We start from the raw sequence: 22,549 nt of genomic DNA, 5'->3' as shown, positions 1-22,549 counted from the left end.
CTCTCAATCTATCTTTCTCCCTTTGCCTTTTCACTCTCTGAATGAATGGAGCTTTGAATAATGTAACCAGTTTTAACAAGATCATAAAACCCCCCATCCAACATTTATAAGCCAGTTAGCTGAGGTTGGGGATCTTGGGGACGGCACACACACGTTAAGCACACCTCGTTTTTCTCACATACTCGCACGTACATGCACTCGGGCACGTGCACGCTGAAAAGCACGCTCAAATGTCTCTCTTCCAGACGCAACCGCACACACATACTTGAATTCCGCAGAGGATGAAAGAGTGACGCAGGAGCTGGAGAGATGAGAGAGGGATGCCTTGAGGAGGAGGATGAGAGACAGAGAGTGAAATCAAAGAAGCAGTGATGTAAGAGAAGCCCCCATAGGTCCTGTCCTCCTGTCCGTCTGTTGAGAAAACAGAGCCAGCTCTCTGGCGCTACCACAATTTAGAGGCCTATGAATGTTGTTTACACTGCATTTATTTCTAAAACACTTTAATTATGCTTTTTAAATTTCTTTACTGCTTTTATCATAGTGCTAAAGGATAAAAACGTGTATATTGTGCATAAAGTGTGTATTGAAAATAACTGTGCTCTGCTACAGCTCAATTCTATACCGTTTGCACTGTATAGTATGCAAGATTATGAAAAGTGTGCCCCTTACTATAGTACTTTGAAAAAACACCGTAAATATCTAAATACCTAAGGAAAATTATTTTCAAAGAATGCATCAGTGCATGTTTCTTTTGGGCAATATTTCCCATAACTCCTTGCACTATAGAAGAGAAAAGCTCCATTTGAAATTGCATACCTTCAAATTGCAGAAATGCAGTATTTGCTGAAAAACTGTTGATCATTTATGAAGTATGTTTTATAAGTATATATTTGTGTAGTATGAAAACAATCAGATTGACAATATTGACGGAATAATATTTTCTGAATACTGTGTAGTTGAATATCTGAGTATTGATTTTTGCATACTACTGTATGTAGTATGAGAGTAAACATTCAGATGCAAGGACTAATTTTATCAGTTTTCATCAGTGTTATTTTAGTATTATTTTATATTATTATAGTATTTGTTAATATTTTGAATTGCCGTTAATATTTATATTTTCAGTTTTCATTCTATAGCCCCGTTTCCACCACAGGACAAATTGCTCCGGGTAATTTCAGTGGAAACACGACTAAATGTAAAAAACTAATAAAAACGACCAAAAAAAAAAAAAAAGTTAATAAATGACTAAAATTAAGCCTCGTTTCCAACAAAATTACCCAGAACAATTTGTCCCAGGAACTTTTTTCCCCCAGACCTATTGCTATCTGCGTTTCCATCGTGGTCTAAAGTAACGTGAAGATTAGTCCAGTGACGTAGGACTTTGCAGTTCCCGCTGGATTTCGTCCTCTGCATATAAGCTTAACAAAGCCTGAACCTCGTCGTCGGTCCATCGGCCGTATTTTTTAAACTCCATTGTTGATTCGAATAGCAAAACAGACTTTTAAAAATGGTGGTTGAAATAAAATGCTGTGTGGAGTCAACCAATCAAAATGCTGCGTGAACTCAACCAATCAGCATGTTCAGCGCCCAAGTTCCTGAACTTGAAGAAGTACTACCTCGTGAACAGGGACTTTCTGAGGGGGAAATCTTTTACCCAGAGCTTCATTTAGACCCTGGTTCCTACGGTCGAAACACACCGAATACATCCCAAAGTCCCTACTTCCTGGGGAAAGTTCCTGTGGTAGAAACACAGCTTTTCTATGTAGCTTTAATTTATTTTTATTTCAGTTTTAGTTTTGGTAATTTTAGTACTTCAACTTAAACTTACTTTATTTTAGTTATTTGTCAAGGCAACATTTCTAATTTTTGTTTAGGTTTAAGTTTTACAGCTAAAATTGATATTTTTCAGCTTTATTTCAATTGCTGTCTTTAAATATATGAATCTAAGAATTAACAATGAATTTTAAGGTAATAAATTTAGCTATTTTTAAGCTATTTTTATCACTAGTGCAGTACATACTTGTGTATATACTCATACAAATGAAGGATAATCCGAGAAACATTTTCATACATAATATTTCAGTAGTGTAATGTCTTCCTGATTCAGCAATATAGGAATATGTGGGTGTATAGACTTTGTGTTTATATGTGTGTGTGTGAATGTGTGTCTCCTTTAAGTCTGTGAAAACGAAATGTGACCTTCATAAGAAGATGAAATACACTGTGAGCAACAGACTTACATTGATTTCTGCAGCAATTACTGCCATTCCCAGCTCAGCTAGTGCATAAATATTGATGTTCTGTGTTGAGACATTCAGCGTTTGGTGGGTGTAGATATGCGCGTGTGTTTGCATATTTTGCTGGTTCTTTTCTCTCTCTCCCTCTCTTTATATTTGCTCTTCACATTTTCCACGAGCATTTAACTCATATTCACATTGTCTATTTTTCAGCCGTTCTCTCTACACAAACACTTGCATGCGAATGCAGAACGCCACACATCCTTCCAGCAGACGTGTCAGACGTCACAGTGAGAATGCACTCCAAATCTGTAACATCTAATTTTACGCTATCAGAAGGAGGGACATGTTCAATCTCACAGCCCTTAATTAGATCTCTGGTGCTGGAGGTGTGTGTGTCTGTGTGTGTTCACATACACACATCTGTGTGGGTGTGTGTTTGTGCTGTAGAAGCAGCAAGAGGCATTACAATCAGTGTGTGTCAGATTCGTGCATCCATGTTTGTGAGAAAAATCAAAAAGTGGAGCATCATGTGTTTTCATGTGCTCATTTATGACACCTTATTTATATGTAGTTCAAATGTTAATCAGTCTCATCTATTTTAATTGGTGTTTTTACAAAGACAGCCTCTCCATGTATTCCCTCCGAATTTAATGCTCATACAGAGGAGTGCATGTGTAACGTTTTGAGAGCAGGATTAGGCCACTCTAGCTTTTGATATTTCTGGAATCTCAGCAGGTCGGAGCCAGTGGGAGAGAGTTTTGACACTTTTACGTGTGAGAGAAGAAGCAGGAGGAGGTATAAAATTGAACTAAACAGCAGTGTATGAGAGACTGCACATTCGAAGCTGCTACAGTACATTGGTTATTGTATTTAAGGCCTCCCAGAGCAATACTTGGACTATAATTTAGTGCACCAACACTGTAGAGGGTTCAGACTGAAATAACAACACTTTATGTTGAAATGGTCAGCATATTGGGTGTTTAAATCATCCTAGTTTTAGCCTCAGATGGTCCGTACATTGTTAGAGAGACCATCTGATCAATATTGCAAACAAAGATGGTGAGAATTGGATGAAATCGCTGATTCAAATTGGCCAGTGTAGAATTTACAAGGTACAGCTTGTGCTACAATGAGCTCTTTTGAGGAAGAACTAATCTTTGGGTTTTCCCAAATTTTGGGAAATATGGGAATATTTGTTATTCATGTTCGAGAGTTTTGTTTGAGACACTTAAACCTGCACTTAAACCTGACACCCTAAAAATCAAATGAAAAAAAAAAAAAAAAAAAAAAAACTGTGGAAGGTCAGTATTTCTGGGTAGTTGATATGAAATACTTTTGGGAAGTGATGTGACATAATTCATTCATTCATTCTTTCATTCTAATTTGTATTCATTCATTCATTCATCACTCTAATTTGTATTCATTCATTCTAATTTTTATTCATTCATTCATTCATTTATTCTAATTTGTATTCATTCATTCATTCATTCATTCTAATTTTTATTTATTCATTTATTCTAATTTGTATTCATTCATTCATTCTAATTTTTATTCATTCATTCTAATTTGTATTTATTCTCATTTTTATTCATTAATTCTAATTTGTGTTAATTCGTTCATTCATTTTAATTTGTGTTCATTCATTTATTCTAATTTGTATTCATTCATTCATTCTAATTTGTATTCATTCATTCTAATTTGTATTTATTCTCATTTTTATTCATTAATTCTAATTTGTGTTAATTCGTTCATTCATTTTAATTTGTGTTCATTCATTCATTCTAATTTGTATTCATTCATTAATTCTAATTTGTATTCATTCATTCATTCATTCTAATTTGTATTTCATTTGTTCATTCATTCATTTATTCTAATTTTTTTATTTATTCATTCATTCATTCTAATTTGTATTTATTCATTCATTCATTAATTCATTCATTCATTCTTATTTACATTCATTCATTCATTCTAATTTGTATTCAATTTGTTCATTCATTCATTCATTCATTGTAATTTATATTTATTCCTTCATTCATTATTCTAATTTGTATTTATTCCTTCATTCCTTCATTCATTCATTCTAATTTGTATTTATTTATTTTTATTCTTATTAATTTAATCAATTTACAACATCTAAAAAAAAATGGTGTTCATTGACATCACATGCCCTGTTTACACCTGATATTAAGATGCTTTTTGGTCGATCGGATCACAAGTAGACTGATTTCTTCAAGGAGAGGATCTATGGGCAGGGAAATGTATGCTCTTTCACATCTTTCAATGTAATGACAAAATAAGCTCATGCAATTTACATATGAACACGCCCGGAGATGACGGAAACGCATACAGAGAGCAGCAGCTTTCATTTCTGCTCTGACAGCCACAAGACCACGCCGAACGCTGTGAGTGAGTGTTAGAAATCAGGAATGGTGAGAGAACATTGTTCGTTGGTATTTTTTTCATCTTCAAACCAAACTTGGGTCTTCAGCCGACAAAGTTTAAATCCTGTCTGCCTAGCGTGCTTCCCATAATGGTCAGTAGGCGGAGAGTAGGCGGTCTTTTGTGACTATTCGACCACATGAGCGTTTCCATTATGAAAATCTGGTCGAATGCGTTCTCTGGAAGTTGTTGAAATTGGACAAGCTCAAAACGTTTTAGACCCCATTCACACCTGTATTTAGCGTCATCCACTTGTGATCCGATTGACCAAAACACATCTTAATACCAGGTGTAAACAGGGCCTCAGACTTCATGTCAGATATCCACATGCCAGTCAAATAGCCTCTTCCTGTCTAAGTGGGTGGTTTTTGGCCAGAAGAAGCTGTAATGAGACCACTTAATGTGGATTATCGAAAGTCTGCCTACACAAGACTAAAAGCATCTTAAGTTTGCAAACAGTGCAAAGCATGCTTTCTCTGGGCCTCAAGGCCATCAGCAAAACAAGAAGAAAGGCTTGATTAGGCAGTGAGTGTGTAGTTGAGCTCCACTCTACAGTGTGATTCAGCACCACGGCCAGTTCCTCTAACGAGAGAGAGCTGCATCGAGTGGACTACATTCCCTCAAACTGTGTCTGTCCTGCGCCAAAGAGGCAGTTTGTCAACACTTCATTAAAGTCTCATCAAAGAGCTGACTAGTCATGATGAATAAATTATTTGAATAAATTATTAACTGTTATGTTTTTGCTCAGTGCCTTGTGGTGGAAAAATACTACAACAAAACTTCTCTGAATTTGCACAGTGCTTGTGTTTCTAATCATCTTGCTGCAGATGCAGTCTTTATTCTCTTCTAACAGCTGACATCTTTGTGGAATTTTTTCGCTCTTCTCTTATTGTTTTCACTTTTGAAGAGCATTAATAAAGTAACTCTTGCTGTAGTCTGTTCAGTCATATTAAACAAAGATTTGTCTGCATTACTGATACAGTGTCCTAACTAGGCACAACATGACAGGATTCCAGTGATGTTTTTTCTGTTCACACTAACTGAGAAATGCTAAAATCACAGCTGATCAAAACCATGAGACATCTATGTTTGCATGCTTATGTGATATCTGATGTATAAGTAATATTGTAGAGCTTCTAAATTTCATTTTAACCATCAAATGTCAGTTATTGTCAAATTATCATCAAATGATTAGACAATTATTGTCTTTTAAATTATATAACAATTTAATTAATAAAATTAAACATTATAAAACTGATAGCTTAGCATACCGTTAACCATTCAGCCTGATAGTGTAACGTACTGATAATCAGTCAACCTGATAGCTTAACATACTGTTACCCGCTTAGCCTGATAGCTTGGAATAACTGTTAAACCAGACTGTTCTCCAAAAAAAAACGACCCTATAGGTTGTTTTTCAAGCACCTTGTTCCGACCTATATTTACGTTTTAAAGTCATGCGCCCTCTAGCTGGCGTAAAAATAATGACAGTGTTATATTACATCTGAAATGACGTATGACCGTCGTTACCAATCAAAATGCGTGTACATTTAAATGCAATGTGTGGACTTTTTACACCATTTGTTCTATTTCCATTTAGAAAAACTCATTTTTTTATTAATGACTACACCCACCCCACCCCACCCCTAGTGATTTATAGTGCATATACAATTTATGAGCACATGCGTTCCCTGGGATTGAACCCATGATCGCATGATCACATGATCACAAGATCACATGATTAAATATTGTTATATATTGCAATGCTCTGCCAATTGAGCTACGCAAAACCCGGAATATGACGCAGATAAAAGGGTACAATGCATTAAAATGAAAGTGTCCTGTTGTCGATAGGGGCGCAACTTTAGTAAACGCTCCTATGCGTCGTATTTCAAGGAAGTGACAAACAACCTATATAGGCGTATTGGTTGGAGAACATGTTGCGTTAAACACTTAGCTTGATAAACTTTTTACCAATATGCCTGATAGCATGGCATACTGTTAACTGTTCAGCCTGATAACATACCTTGAACCATTTAGACTGATAGATTAGCATACACTTAAAGGGTTAGTTCACCCAAAAATGAAAATAATGTCATTTATTACTCACCCTCATGCCGTTCCACACCCGTAAGACCATCGGTAATCTTAATCTTAATCTTAAGATATTTTTGTTGAAATCTGATGGCTCAGTGAGGCCTCCGTAGCCAGCAATGACATTTCCTCTCTCAAGATCCATTAATGTACTAAAAACATATTTAAATCAGTTCATGTGGTACAATATTAATATTATAAAGCGACGAGAATATTTTTGGTGCACCAAAAAAAACAAAATAATGACTTATACAGTGATGGCCAATTTCAAAACAAAGCGTTATGAATCAGCGTGTCGAATCATGATTCGGATCGCGTGTCAAACCGCCAAACTGCTGAAATCACGTGACTTTGGTGCTCCAAACTGCTGATTCGACACGCTGATTCATAACGCTCCGAATCTTCATGAAGCAGTGTTTTGAAATCGGCCATCACTATGTAAGTCGTTATTTTGTTTTTGTTTTGGCGCACCAAAAATATTCTCGTCACTTTATAATATTAATATTGAACCACTGTACTCACATGAACTGATTTAAAAATGTTTTTAGTACATTTATGGATCTTGAGAGAGGAAATGTCATTGCTGGCTATGCAGGCCTCACGGAGCCATCGGATTTCAACAAAAAAAAATATCTTAATTTGTGTTCCGAAGATTAACGAAGGTCTTACGAGTGTGGAACGGCATGAGGGTGAGTAATTAATGACATTATTTTCACTTTTGGGTGAACTAACCCTTTAACTGCTTAGCCTGATAGCTTAGCGTACCATTAACCATTCAGCCTGATAGCTTAACATATTGTTAACAACTTAGCCTGATAGCTTAGCATACCATTAATTGCTTAGCCAGATAGCTTAGCATACCATTAACATTCAGTCTAATCGCCTAAAGGCCCGTTCACACCAAGAACGATAACTATAACAATAAAGATAAAGTTCTAAAAATGGTTTTAAATATAAAAGAATAGCAGAGTCCACACCACAACTATAACGATAACGGCACAGAAAAACAATATCGTTAGAATCATTTTCAGAACTTTTTTTTCCAGCTGATGAATGGTAAAAACATTGACAGCCAATCAGAATCCATCCTACTTTAGAGAGCTCGAGCATTTAAATTGGCAGACGAAAAAACTGCAGCATCCACTATGAATAAACAGAACAATGTCATCCATTGGTGCCAACGCTAATATTGTTATCTTTCTTGGTGTGAACAAGCCTTAACATACTTTTAACCAATCAACCTGATAGCTAAACATACTGCTAACTGCTTAGTTTGATGGCTTAGCATACTTTAACTGGTTAGCCTTATAGCTTAGCATATTGTTAACTGATTAGCCTTTTGACTTCTCATACTCTGCACAATTTTTCCAACCCTATATAAGTTATTACACACAATAACAACTCTCTCTCTATCTCTCTCTCTGTGTGTGTGTTTGCATTAAGATGAACTGTTTGTGGGCATATCTCTCAGTTTGTCTGTGCTAAAGGTTAATGTGAACTTGGGTCGGTTAAACCTCCTCTGTAACTCAATCAACAGGTATGGGATCAGTACACACTGTGGTGGTATTGTGTTACGGTGACAGCGCTCAAGTCTAATGGCGTTCATCCAGACTTCTGGAACCTTCATGGGTATTCAGATGTGTCTGTTTAGAGAGAACAGTTAGTTTAGTCTGAGTGTTTGTGGCACAAGCTCTGGTGTGATGATTGTTGTTGGTGGTGGAAGAACACGATGAGAGACATTAGCCTCCAGTACTGCTCGGTGTGTGCATGGGAGAAGGTAAGCCGAAAGAGAAGAGAGAGTGATTGTACTGACGTATTTAATGCTGTCACATGTTGAAAAGACTGCATGATCATCTAATATGCTGTACAAGTCTATATCTGTGTTTAGATAACATCTAGATTTCATAGGAGACCATTTATGCATTTGGAGCACTTATCCTGTTTAATAATGATAATTTATGTATGTATAACCTACAATGTGTGAATATTGTATGTGCACAGTGGGGTCAACGAGTCTGACACCACTAGTCGAAATGCTTCTATTTTACATTTATATTTTGCAGACTTTTTGACCATAAAAACGACGCATTAAAAAAAAACAAAAGATAGAAATAAATACTATTATTCAGAAACGCCGCATTTAATTGATTAAAAGTCACAGTAAAGACATTTATAATGCTTCCTTTTCATATAACTGCTGATTTTTTAACTTTCAATCATTAAAGAATCCTGAAAATATCTCAGTTTCCACAAATTTAAAGCAGCACAAATGTTTTCAACATTAAGAAAATTTTTCTTGAGCACCAAATCAGCATATTAGGGTGATTTCTGAAGGATCATGTGAAACTGAATACTGGAGTAAGCATCATCACATAAATAAATTACATTTTAAAATATATTCAAAAAGAAAAGGCTATTTTAAATTGTAAAAATGTTTACCAGTATTACTTTTTACTGTGTTTTGATTAAATAAATGAGTATTTGGTGAGCATAAATTCTGTCAAAAATTAAATCTTACACAACCCAAACTATTGAATGATGGTGTATATACATATTATAGATATAAATTAAAATGACAAAATGTCAGTATTAAGCATAATTATCTTTATACAACAGTTAGTTATAGTCCTCTAATTTGTTTTGCTGAGCAACGTTCTAAGAGTTTCACTTCAACAAACATTTGTGTGTGTGACTGTGTAAATGCAAAGGTGTGTGTGTGTCCTCATCAAGCTGGTTTAATGAGTGTTTTATAAAGACTGCTCCCTGCAGTGTGTAAGACAGTATCTCACATTACTTGTGAACTCATATTGGGTAATTCTGCAAGCACCTCGGTGGTGTAATAAGATCAGCTTAAGGCTATGGAAAGTCTGATCTCTGATCATCTCTGATGTTCGCACCCTCAGCAGGGTCCATTTCTCTTTCTCCTCTCCTTTACCCCTTAGCTTATCTCTTTTCCTCAGATAATCGCTCTTCTCATTTCACTGCAAGGCTAAAATTCAGCTGAAATCTCTGGACATCAGAGGATGGATGAGATTCTCTATCTCACCCTTACCTTTCTTGAGAGCTCACACCATTAGTTTGTGCCCTGTGGTTTATCGGTTGGAAATCAGTATTACTATACTGATTTACATAATTTCATGTTTGTTTGTTTGCCACATGGAGAGACAGTATGCAAATGAATCTAATAAATCTATTTAAAGACAGAAAGGAAACGTTTAATATAAAAGTTTTATTTTCCTGAGCATTCTTTGGAATTTTACTGCTCTGTTACCAAGGTAACATTCCAATTCAGAATAAATTGGCAGTGATGTACAGTTTTGCGTAGGGTGTGCCAGACACACACACACACACACACAAACACACACACACACACACACACACATCAGAGCGTACTAGCCTGCATCCTTCAGAGTACTCACTTCAAGTGCTCTGCCCTTTAGAGTGAGTAGGTTGTAGTGATGCTCACTTCTGAATGGATCTCACAGTTTACTCTAGAAATTGCATTGAAAGATCAGCCAGATATACTGTATGACTGTATGTACTATATGACCATATATATATCAGTTTTTTCCTGGGTCAAAAATGGTCTTGAGTGGTGGCGGACGAGCACGGTCATCCACACACACAGTACTAACCCATGTGAACTGCGAGCCCAGTACTGACAATAAATCCAAAATAAATGCAAAGAAAAAGTTTTTAATATTAACTTATAATGTTTATGAAATAGAATAAAATAATCACTGTCAGGACTAAAACAAATATAAAACAAAGTGCTTAGAACTGAAAATCTGTAAATGTACATGTTAAAAGTCACTGAGTGACAGATTTGAAAAGTTAGTAAACATTAAAAGTAACACATTCAGGGACAGTCGTGAAAAGTCAGAGAGTCAGACTGGTAACCCGAAGGTTGCAGGTTCGAGTCTCAATACTGACAGGAAATGACTGAGGTGCCCTTGAGCAAGGCACCTGACCCCCAATTGCTCCCCAGACGCCACAGCAAAAATGGCATGCCGTGCATGAAAAATATATATTTTAATGTAATATAATTTAATGTCAGCATGGAAATTGTCTCCATAGGGGGGACATGGAAATAGTATTGTGACAGGGTAAATGATTTACGTTAAGAAATGGCATTAAAGTTTAAAACCAAGATGGTTCCTATGTAGTTTTATTAGATTATTACTATATTATATGCACTAACTGTACAGATACTATATTATATGCAGAAAGCGAGCAAAGATGCACTCTTGCGAACACGGCCGTTATAATCAATGAAGCTGTCTACGCTGTGCAATAAATCTCTTATTGACATTGTGTTTATGCTATTTTGGTTGTAATCAAAGGATTCACGATCTTGCAGAACTTGCGCTATTTTGAGTGACGTTGAGCAGATTTTGATTGGCCATTGCGTTCACGCGCTCAACAGATATGTCTGTTATTGGTTACTAAGCTCAATGCAGCAAAACCTTTGACGCTTTTCACGGAGTGCTAACCCAAACGCTCATGGAATTGTTTTTAAAGTGTTTTTAAGCATCCAGCTATCAGCGAGTACCGATACTGCAGAACAGCAAGTATCGTCACATAAAATGACTGGACAAAGATTCATTTTGGCGGCCACCAAAATTTTTTCGATGCAGGGAAAAGGTCAACAAATGAAAGGGACTAGCGACTCTTATTCATTTGCTCATGAAAAACTGATTCAATGAATCATTCATTAGTTTTCTATTGTGTGGTATTTTTTGTGTTCATTGTTGTATTGAAATGGATATTTAGTTAAATAGTGCACTTTATCTCTGTTTTCATGATGTAGAAAGACTTTTATTTTTGAACATGATTAAAAAGAACCAGTATGAAAGGACAATTTGGTCATCAATCATTAATGGAAGTTAAAGTTGCTACAGATCTTTTCTTCCATATTGTGAGGTACATTCAACTGAAATGAATTATCGAAAAAAGAAAAAAAAAGTATGTGTCGATTTGGTTCTATCCATCGGTTGTTGAATGGATTTTTAAAGGTGGACTCAAAAATGAATACAATCTTACAGTTGACTGTTTAGGGAGTCTAAATGATTAGAGAAAGTCCAGCATACGTGACCAAAGAAGTCTGTATTGTTCACAGTAAGATCAATAACATTGTCACGTTCATTCTTGTTTCATTTCATTATCTTGTTCTGTTTAGTTTTTATATGTCACTGTCTCTTTGATCACTGCGCAAGTGCATTTTTGATGTTAAGGGTTTGTTTCAGTGGCAGCTCACATCCTTCAAACATAGTAAAACCTGAAATCAAAGAAAATGCTTTAATAACTATCCTAAATAATGCCTTGATTAAAATATGAAAATGCAAAAAAGTCTTTGTGAGGGTTAGGTTTAGGGATAGAGGATAGAAAATATCATTATCTCAGTATAAACACAATAGAAGTCAATTGAAAGTCTGAACCAGTGTGTGTATATCGTAGTTTAGTGTTCTCCTGCTGCATTGGCTGTATGAGCTGGAGATTTGGGCAAACTTAAGGAATATAGATGATCTTCTGCACCAGTGATGACTCATTCACGCATACACACACACACACACACACACACACGCACACCCTGCAGATATAAAGAAGGAGAGACCGGGTGGAAGAGAGACAGAGAGGAAGAAATTACAGTGATGGAGTGAAAAATGCAGTGCATGCTTAGTCACACACTCACACACAACACACACTTGTTAATGCATGCATACACACGTACAGTTACATTATGATAACTGGAGTCAATTTTGCCCTAGGATATCTCACATGAGAAAATTCTGGCTGACATTTATATGTGTGTTTATGCATGTGACTTCCTATATTTATCCATATGTGTAAGCATGTGTGTGTATGAGACTTGATTTGACATTTAATCGTGTGGCTCTAAATCCACCATCCTGTATTCCATTATAGCATTTTTATGCATGTGCATGAATGTGTACATATGTAGGGATCTCTATTTGCATGCATACTTGGTACACAAAACCAGTGCAGTTCGTAATACGCATTTTGCGTGTTTCATAATATTTCAACTTGAACAACTCTTTCACATTTGATCATTTCTCGTTTGTAACTGAGCCACATCCAAACACTGTAAACTCGACAGGCGTCTGCTCTCCAGGGCCTGGCGGACTGACTGAATGTGAGCATGGAGAGAATGATTGATGTGTGATTTCAAACAAGATCAAGCGTTAGAGAAGGACGAAGGTTGGTTTGGACACAGTAGGGTGCCTGGAGTCTGTAGTGTTTAGTGTTGCTCTGTGAGTTGTAAACTGTAATTGCTTTTGATAATGCATTACTATTAATTAGCATGGTGACATCTTAGTATTTGAGATTAGGCAGGTAGCTTTAAGGCCCTGATATACTTCAAACGAAATCGAAGAAAAAACTGATTCTGATCAAAATCAGACCAAAAATCAGTTTGTTTTGGGAGTTTGAAACAGCTTGTCAAAGCGAACTCTCAGAAAAAGTTCGCTCCAGCTGCAAAACACCTTCGTACTACCATTGGTCCGTGACGATAACGTAATAGGAGGTGTGCGCTGAGGCTTCGCCTTCTTTCACGTGGAACTGTTCTCGGACTCATTTCATCTGTTGAGTTTGTTGAGGTAAGATCTATGCGGGTGAAAACATGAACACACTGGATAGCCACTTTATAGTACAAAATGAAGTTGTGCTTCTGATGAAATGAGATTTGAGGCACTAACACATGGTTGATACTGTAAAGCTGCTTGGTTTTAAGCAATCTATTGAATAAAATGCCATATAAATAAATGTGACGTGACTTTACTGGAGTGCTAATTTGCAGAGCTCATGCTAACACACCCATGTTATTATAATCAGATGCTTTTCTTATGCTGTCTTTAAAAAAATGCTGTTTTTGTTGTGTTTATTTTGTTACTGAGAGGAAAGCACACAGCACATATTTTCATATTCATCTAAACGCCGCTCTCAGCAGTTTGTGCGGCGTCAGATGTTCGATAGCAGTATATCGCTGCTCGCATATTTCGAACTTCATTTTACCCCTAAACGAAGAACGAAAAAGAACTTTGCCGTAAGTATACCGGGGCCTTTAGGCTCCACACTAGTGTTATCTGACATTTTTAATGGTCAAAGTCATAAAGAATGTAGTCAGTTCTGATTCCATTGCCTTAACAGTTCCTTTAACGATTCTTTTAGGACTTTTCAGGAAGAAATATATAACAAAAAATAGTAACAAACTCTGAAGGTGATGATACATGGGGCAACTTTTTGAGCAATGTTGCATGGGCACTTTTGCATTGAGAATGGGTAACAAATTTCGATCTAAAGTATCCAGATAGAAATTTGTTGCCCATTCTCAATGGGAAAGTGCCCAAGCAACATCGCTCAGCAACATTGCTCAAAAAGTTGCCTTGTGTATCATCACCTTGACATTTTTGATAATAAATACATTTAAAACAATTGTTGCAAAAGTTGAAAGCTCTGTGTGTTTGATTCACTAAAAAACCCTGGCTCATAAGAGTCATTCGTTGAGGAATCGCTTGGACTATAACTTGCTGGGTTTGGTTCACTGAAAATAGCAAACTCATAAGGGTCATTTGTTCAGGAATCAGACTACTCTGATTGGGCTGTATGTTTTTGATTAATTTAGCGAATTGGCTCATAAGAGTCTTTCATTAAGAGTATCATAGATATAAGAGTATTTCATTAGGGTGTTCCATTTGCATCAGTGGAAGAATTCACATGAGAGAACTATCAATAGAATCGAATGGCAAACAGTTTCAGCATTTTATTTATTTATTTATTTATTTATTTATTTATTTTTAATTGTACCAGTTCTTGGTTCTTAGCCTTATTTATCATAGATTGATTTTCTGATCATCTTTACTTCCGGTTTGATGCAGCTTGAAGCTTGTTGGGTCCTTATTTCTGTTTGGAGTCTGCGAGATTTTGTAATGTTTTTGAAAGATTTCTCTTGCGATCACCAAGGCTGCATTTATGTGATCTAAAATACAGTAAAAGAAGCAGTATTGTGAAATATTATTAGAATTTAAAATACATTTTAAAATGTAAAAATATATTTTAAAATGTAATTTATTCCTGTGATGGTAAAGCTGAATTTTCAGCATCATTACTCCAGTCTTCAGTGTCACATGATCCTTCAGAAATCATTCTAATATGCTGATTTGGTGCTTAAGAATCATTTCTTATTATTATCAATGTTTTAAAAAGTTGTGCTAATTAATCAATTTTATGGAAGCTGTGATAGATTACTTTCCAGGATTCTTTGATGAATCGAAAGAACAGCATTTATTTAAAATATAAATCTTTTGTAACATGTCTTTACTGTCACTTTTGATCAATTTAATGCATCCTTGCTGAATAAATGTATTAATTCTTATACTTGTTAACTGTAGTGTATATTGTTTTTTAATAATGTTGTGCTACTGTAGGAAAGAAAAAGAATCACAAATTTAACACCTTATACTAATACACATTAATTTGATAGCTATCGGCTCTTACTATGTCAACAAATGTTGTGTTATTTGTCTAATTTTATTTCTCCTAAGAAATTCTAAGAAACAATAATGATAATTCGATAAACCATAATTAAGAACTCCATTAAGTTATGAAAGAGCATCCTCTGAGCAATAAAATGTTCCTGTGGGCTCTCACCCTTCAGCCCCTCCCAACTTACAGTAGCCTGCCTCGTCTCTTCCTCTCTAAGATTCTTCTATTCTTAGCCCGGTGAGTCAAAACAAGCGTGTTACTTTGGCTGGACGTGATCGCTCAAATAACTCCCTTTTTCCCAGAAGGCTAGAACGGTCTCTCTGACTGACTGATGTGCGCTGGCCACCACAGCAGAATTGCAGTGTGAGAACAGAGCTCAGTTTTTTTTTCCATCTCTTTCACACAGTGTAAATCATCATCATGCGATTAGCCAACAAAGCTGCCACATGATATTTTAGCGCCTCCTAAATGTATTATGCCCAGCGTGCGCTCCCTCAGTGACAGCTCTGATTAATGAACAGCAGCTCTGACAGTGAGCAAGAGCATAACCTGCTTGCATTATATAAAGGGACTCCAGGTCGCCTCTATAGACTTCTCAAATCACTCAGAAAGGCTCGGCTCATGGACTGATATCAGAGCTGATGTGATCAGTGAAGTCTGTCTGAAGCCTTCTGCATCTCTCTGAAGACGCCCGCTCTCTGACGCACAACTGAGAATTTGATATGAATGTAAACCGTTCAGGAGTACCGCCACAAGACGACTTCTGAGATTATTAAAATCATAAGTCACTTGATTTTCTGTATCAAGCCTTCCTGTTTTTGTGTGTTTCATGTTTATATATCTATACATCGATTTATACATAATATAATTTTAAATATTTGTTTAGAGTTTATATTAATATTTTTTTAACATAATTCATATATTGTTCTACCTATTATTATTATTAATATATCATATATTTTATTTATATTTTTGTATTGTAGATATTTGACAGTTTTTAGGTGTTTATTGATGCATTAAACATGTTAACATTTAAATTATAGGACTGTTGTTATTGGCTTGTACTCTTACTACCCTGCTGAAAAGACCAAATTAGGCCAGCATGAATGTCCGGTCTAGTTTGATGGGTGTCTACCAGTTGGACCAACATAGTCATGCTGTTCACCATCATTGTTGGTGTGCACAGAAAATAATTTAGATGATAATTTCATTCCTCAACTATTCATTGAATCCTCATAGTGCCTAAGTAAACCCTACTGGAAAACAGCATAAACTGACCTAAACTGGAGTGTATTTCCCGAAAGCATCTTTAGCCAACTATGGTCGTAAGTCCCATTGAACTCTATTGGTAACGACGGAACTTGCGACCAAAGTTCGCTTTGGGAAACGCACCACTGGTCTGTTAATTTTAGTTGGTTTAGCATGTTTTAGCTGCTCTCCATCCTGGCCACAAACCAGCAAAACAGACCAAGCCAGCCAAGCAGTGTTTTGTTTTTTGATTTGTTTTGTTTTGTGTTTTGTTTTGTTCATTTTGATTTTTAGTGATAAGTGTTTAAATATAAACTTTTTTTTTTTGAATGTGAATTTAGCAGTAGCTGAAAAAAATGAAAAGTGATTTTTCTGTTCTGACTGAGGAAGTTTTTTTCAGGGAGGTGATGATGGGTGTAGATCTATGCTGGGTTGTTCAGTTGTACAAGTTGAGCTTAACTGCTCTTAGATGTATTTTGAATAAATCAAACAGAAAGACAAAGGAGAGATTGGTCATTAAAATGAGCATATGCCCTTCCTTCTGTTGGCCTGTAGCATAAACAGAGGCAGTTGTACTGTGAAATACACTGTCAGTCACAGCCACTCTCAGATCCCCTTTACTGAATGAAACGCCTCTATAATGTATTCATAATAGCCTAGATCTGCTCGACATCATAATGGGATCGAATTACGTGATCAGATTCACAATCTGTGTGAAAGGTCTGGTATGCCATTTGTTTTTCTGTGCATCTTTGTGGTTTAGCGATTATTTGCACTTGGTCACTTTATGTGTTTTATCGATCTGAGAGCTACTGTAACCGTTTATAAGATATGTAAATGGGAAATGCATGCTTAATAAGATAGCAATCTGATAATTTAAAACGCCTGAAGTGACTAAGCCTTTACTGTCAGCAGAAGTGTTTTTGTGACTTTGTTTGTGTGTGCGTGTGTGTGTGTGTGTGTGTATGTGTGTGTGTCAGAGCTTGCATGCTTAGCATTCAGTTTGAGGTTTTAAAGTGTTTGATCATTCTTAAAAGTGCTCGGAAGAGGATATTTCTTGCTTTTTTCCTCACTCGTTCTCCACCCTCGCCTCAGAGACGAATGGGTTCTTTCTCTACTTGACTGACTGCTGACTTACTAGTTCAGGCATCTGTAGAAAAGAGGCTGTGCAGTCAGTCAGTGTGTGTGGGATCCTGTCTGTGGAAATCTGCTGACAAACAAACTCTCTCTGTCTCCCTTGAGGTGGTGATTTTTCCATTCATTCATTCCCTGCTCGGAAATCAGAGATACTTTCTTTCAGACTTTTCAATCTGTTCATGTGCTTCTTTCATCTAATAACTCTTTTTTCTGCCAGGCAGCATTATATTGAAATCCCTCATAATACTACTTACACATTTCTGCAGTTTATTCAGTATTTAAATTTGCTCTGGGATTTCCTTCAGAAAATGCAGATCATTCAGATCAGATGCTTCAATTGGGACAATCATTATGCAACTGTCCACCAATGCAAACTGTTGGATCAACCCTTCAACACAGCCAAGCCAGAAATAATGTTCTGGACAGAATTATTGGCCCCCTTGGTAAATGTGAGGAAAGAAGGCTGTGAAAATAAATCTGCATTGCTAATCCTTTTGATCTTTCATTCAAAAATTCACAAAAAGCTAACCTTTCATTGAAGTAAATGCATTGAAAAAGGTCAAAAATCTCATTATGACATCAATGTTTTTCTCTAAAATATGCTGGCCACAATTATTGGCCCACTTTTACTTCAATGAAGGGTTTGATTTTTGTGAATTTTTGAATGAAAGATCAAAAGAATAAACATCTTCTTTGCTCATATTTACCAAAGGGTGCCAATTAGAGTTGTAAAAAGTACCGACTTCGGTACCAAGACAGTACTGAAATGTTAAAAATGAGACGCTTTGAGCACTGTTGAGCAGATTCGTAAACACCTCTGATTGGCCACTGTGTTCACGTGCTCATCAGATATGGCTGTGATTGGCTTCAATGATCAATGCTTCAAAAACATGTTGTAAATAGTCATCAGTGACACTCTTCACCAAGCGCTTACACAGAGCGTTTGAAAGCAGGCGTCTATCGAGGACCAGTCCACTGATAGACACCTGCTTTCAAATTCAAACACTTCCGTGTGCTTTCATACACTCCCGTGCGTTGATCATTGTAGCCAATCACAGACATATCCGATGAGCGCGTGAACACAATGGCCAATCAGAGGTGTTTACGAATCCGCTCAACAGAGCTCAAAGCATCACATTTTTACAATTTCAGTACTGATTTGTACCGAAGTTGGTACTTTTGACAACTCTAGTGCCAATAATTCTGGCCTGGGCTGTATTTCTCAAAAGCATCATGAACTATATTGATCGTAGAGACTATTTTGTGCCAATGATTCCATGATCTATGTGAAACGCATCCCAGGACTGTAAACGTTTCTATTTGAAGCATCTCAATTGAAGCAACTCCATTTCCAGGATTTTATTTGTTCTCCCAATAAAGGACTCAATAATGGCTGTCTTAACAGAACCCATCCTCCCTAGACAGGGCAGATTATTCCGTATGACACTTGTGATCTCATTGCGGTTCAACATTACATAGAGAGCACACATGCGATTGCTATGTAATGTTGAGGAGCAGTAGGTCGTCTGATGTAATTCTTCCACTGTCATCATGACTGTCTATCCAATCAGCATCACACTGATGCTGATAGCTGCTATTTCAGACTGAAGCTATATTTAGTTCTTGGTGGCAAACGCTGGGCATGTTCAGCTGCCGGGATACAGACAGTGTGCACAAGACTGCCTTTTATCCTTCTGCAGTCTGTTTGCTGTCATGACATATTTTATTTCATAATTCATTTGACAAAATGTTATTATCTTCTAAAACAACGTACTCTGTTTGTTTGGCTTCGTCATATAGCTCAAAGACAGGAAGGAAGTAAAAATGTGATTGTCTGGGTGCTCTGTCTGGAATCGAGGACTCGAAGTACAGAACAGAGAAAGGTCAAATTTGTCTGTCATCATTCTTTTTTTCTCTTCCCCCAACCTACTTCTTTTTCACTGTCCTTTACGTCTTCTTTCTTTCATTCGTTCTTTTCGGAGAGAAACCTTACGAATGCTCGATTTCAAAGTCAGATCAAGTCAAGGTCTGGAGTGAGATGTCAGATCTGTGACGGGGTCATCTGATGTGTTTACTTTGTTTGTTGTTTTCTTGTTTATGAATTCTCTGGAGCAGACAACGAATGCTCTGACATTCCTGTCTTATCCTCAGATAAGGACCAGTGAGCATGTCAACAGTAACCAAGCCGAGAGCACATGTCTTTGTTTGTGTGTGTGTGTTTAACAGATGCAGAGAGGGCTTTGGTTTTAATCTATCATTCATTTAAAACTAGTTTTCAGAACATGGAAGTAAGCTATAAAATTCCAGAATACATTTTAAAGGGGTAGTTCACTCAGAAATGAAAAGTGTTGTCATTTTCTCCTCTTCATGTCATTCCAAAACTATGATTTTCTGTCTTATGTTAAACATTAGGCTATATTTTGAGAAAGTATTTTTTTGTTGTTGTTCTTACAATGTGAGTGGGGTCCGATTTTGTTTTCAACAAAACAGTTGAAACATTCTTCATAATGTCTTCTTTTGGGTTCCACAGAAGAAAGAATGTCAGACATGTTTGGAACAACATGAGGGTGAGAACCGTACCACTCAGAAGTTTGGGGTCAGTAAGATTTTTTTAAATGTTTTTGCACGAAATCTCTTATGCTCACCAAAATCATTGTAATATGCTGAATTGCTGCTCAAGAAACATTTCTTATTATTATCAATAGGGTTGGGTATCGTTTGAATTTTAGAAGTTCCGATTCTTATCGATTCCCAGTTTCAATTCCAATAAGGTAAAAAATAAAATAAATAAAAAGTCAAACATTTAGATATCAAACATTTATTGCCTTTTTGCAAAACATTCTGTTGCAGCTGGATACCATGAACAGAAATCAGCAGCCTAAAGAATTCTTACAAAGAACTTTCATCAACAACATTTTTAACAAAAATACCACAGCAAAAACAACTAGACTAACTAATATAAATTTCATAACAAATTAACAATAAATACAACTGAACAAAGTTCAGGTACAGAAATTGCAATCAAATTTAATCAAATGTAAGATAACACTATATAATCCTTATTAAAGTTACAAAAGTTATTGAGTCAAGATCAGTGATTGATTTCTCTTTTTTGTTGTTTGATTATCATTAATGACAGATGGCAGTAGGAATATTAGGCTGCTGTCACTTTAAAGGGTTAGTTCACCCAAAAATGAAAATTCTGTCATTAAGTACTCCCTCATGTTGTTCCAAACCCATAAGACGTTCGTTCATCTTCGGAACACAAATTAAGATATTTTTGATGAAATCCGAGAGCTTTCTGGCCTCCGGTAGACTGCAACATTATTACCACTTTCAAGGCTCAGAAAGGTAGTAAAGACATCTTTAAAATATTCCATGTGACTACAGTGGTTCAACCTTAATGTTATGAAACGGCGAAAATACATTTTGTGCGTAAAAACAAAACAAAAACAACGACTTTATTTAACAATTTCTTCTCTTCCATGTCAGTCTCCTACACTGTTGACATAGTAAACACAGTGCAGCGCTTCACAGTTTTGCGTCAGAACGCCGGCTCGGTATGCATGTAGTGTGATCACTAACCGTGTCGGACCACCAAACAGCTACTACTCTTGTGTGCGCTACTGTCATCATTACAACAGCAAACACCTTCTATAAATGATTCAATTAATTTGAGTATATATAGGTTCATAATGGGTCTTGTTCTCACCTTATTGGTGAACATGAATTGTAGTTTGTGAATAAAGCTGCAAATTCCTCCATCAAAGTCAGCTGCCTCTGTAATAATCTTTTGATACGTGCAGCACAATCAAGTGAAAATCACTGCATGGCATAAATGATGAATCTATTAGGCAGTCTATTAATGAAAGCGCTTTTCTTCCTGTTTTCTTCAAAACAAAAAGTTGGATTGTAAATTATGTAAGCGTGCTCCTGCCTGGAACGGTAAGTGCAATATGAGTGCAGGCCAGCGGGGGAGCGGGGAGGGGGTCAGTCGCACCAGGGCACGGTACAAGGCAACTGTGCCTAGTGTGAGTACACCCTAAGACCGAATGCACAGATCCAATGTACTGTTACACATATTTTCTTTCCCAACTGTTTACATTCAGTGAAGACAAAACTGACTGTTTTGTCAGGGATATTTTGACATAATTTTTTGTGTATTTGTCTATTTAAGCACTAGAAGACATGTTCTCGTACAGGCGGGAATACCTAGCAAGTTTGCTTTGCTCACCCAGAGATGTCTGCGCTGGAACATCATGTCAGCCGCATGAACACCGGCCGAATGCCCAAAGACCTGCTGTACAGCAAACTTAGGAGGAGATAGATGGAGCCTCACTGTCAAACTAGGCATCAAAATAAGCAAAAAGAGTAGAGTGCACCAGTGGTTAGATAAGAGAGAGCGCAGATGACAGAGAACAGACCCAACATCCACAGAGACAAGCATCTTCACTTGCAGTAATTGCAACAGAATATGTCTTTCAAGCATCGGGCTGTACAGTCACAGCAGGCTCTGTAACTCAACAAAATGTCTAGTGACCCCAAGGCGCAGACTCCATTGTCTTTCGTGACAGAAGAATGCCAATAAAGTGCTAGAAGACACGGAAGAGAACTTGACTCAAAATTTTTCAGTATTCTTTGATGAATAGAAAGTTCAAAAGAACAATGTAACTGTCAGTTTATCAAAATTAAAAATGTATCAAAATTAGAAATTTATTAAAAATGTTAATGATTAATTTAATACATCCTGGCTGAAATGTAAAAAATGTCTGAGATATGGGTCTGGTGTAGTGTTGTCAAAAATAACAATATTTCAATACGTATTGTAGGGCTGGGTGATACAGCTAAAAAATTTATCACGATGTAATATTTCATATTGACCGGTA

At 36.5% G+C, this 22,549-nt stretch overlaps 1 protein-coding gene across 33 annotated transcripts in view; it reads left to right on the top strand.

Moving 5' to 3' along the window:
- Positions 1-22,549, top strand: part of rimbp2b (RIMS binding protein 2b) — a 170,588-nt gene that overhangs the window by 40,240 nt on the left and 107,799 nt on the right. For 31 of the 33 annotated variants that reach the window (XR_007931375.1, XR_007931374.1, XM_051903912.1 and 28 more), the window contains exon 3: positions 20,194-20,259. The exons of the other annotated variants lie outside the window; for them this stretch is intronic. Coding sequence is in view for 29 of the 31 variants with exons in the window: in XM_051903912.1 (XP_051759872.1) it covers positions 20,194-20,259 (66 nt within the window). In the remaining 2 variants the exon portion in view is untranslated. The remainder of the gene's footprint in view (positions 1-20,193; positions 20,260-22,549) is intronic. 33 annotated transcript variants of the gene reach the window in all.

The sequence above is a fragment of the Ctenopharyngodon idella genome, chromosome 8, assembly GCF_019924925.1.
Source record: "Ctenopharyngodon idella isolate HZGC_01 chromosome 8, HZGC01, whole genome shotgun sequence".
Classification (NCBI taxonomy): domain Eukaryota; kingdom Metazoa; phylum Chordata; class Actinopteri; order Cypriniformes; family Xenocyprididae; genus Ctenopharyngodon; species Ctenopharyngodon idella.
This window is presented reverse-complemented; position numbering and strand designations above follow the sequence as displayed.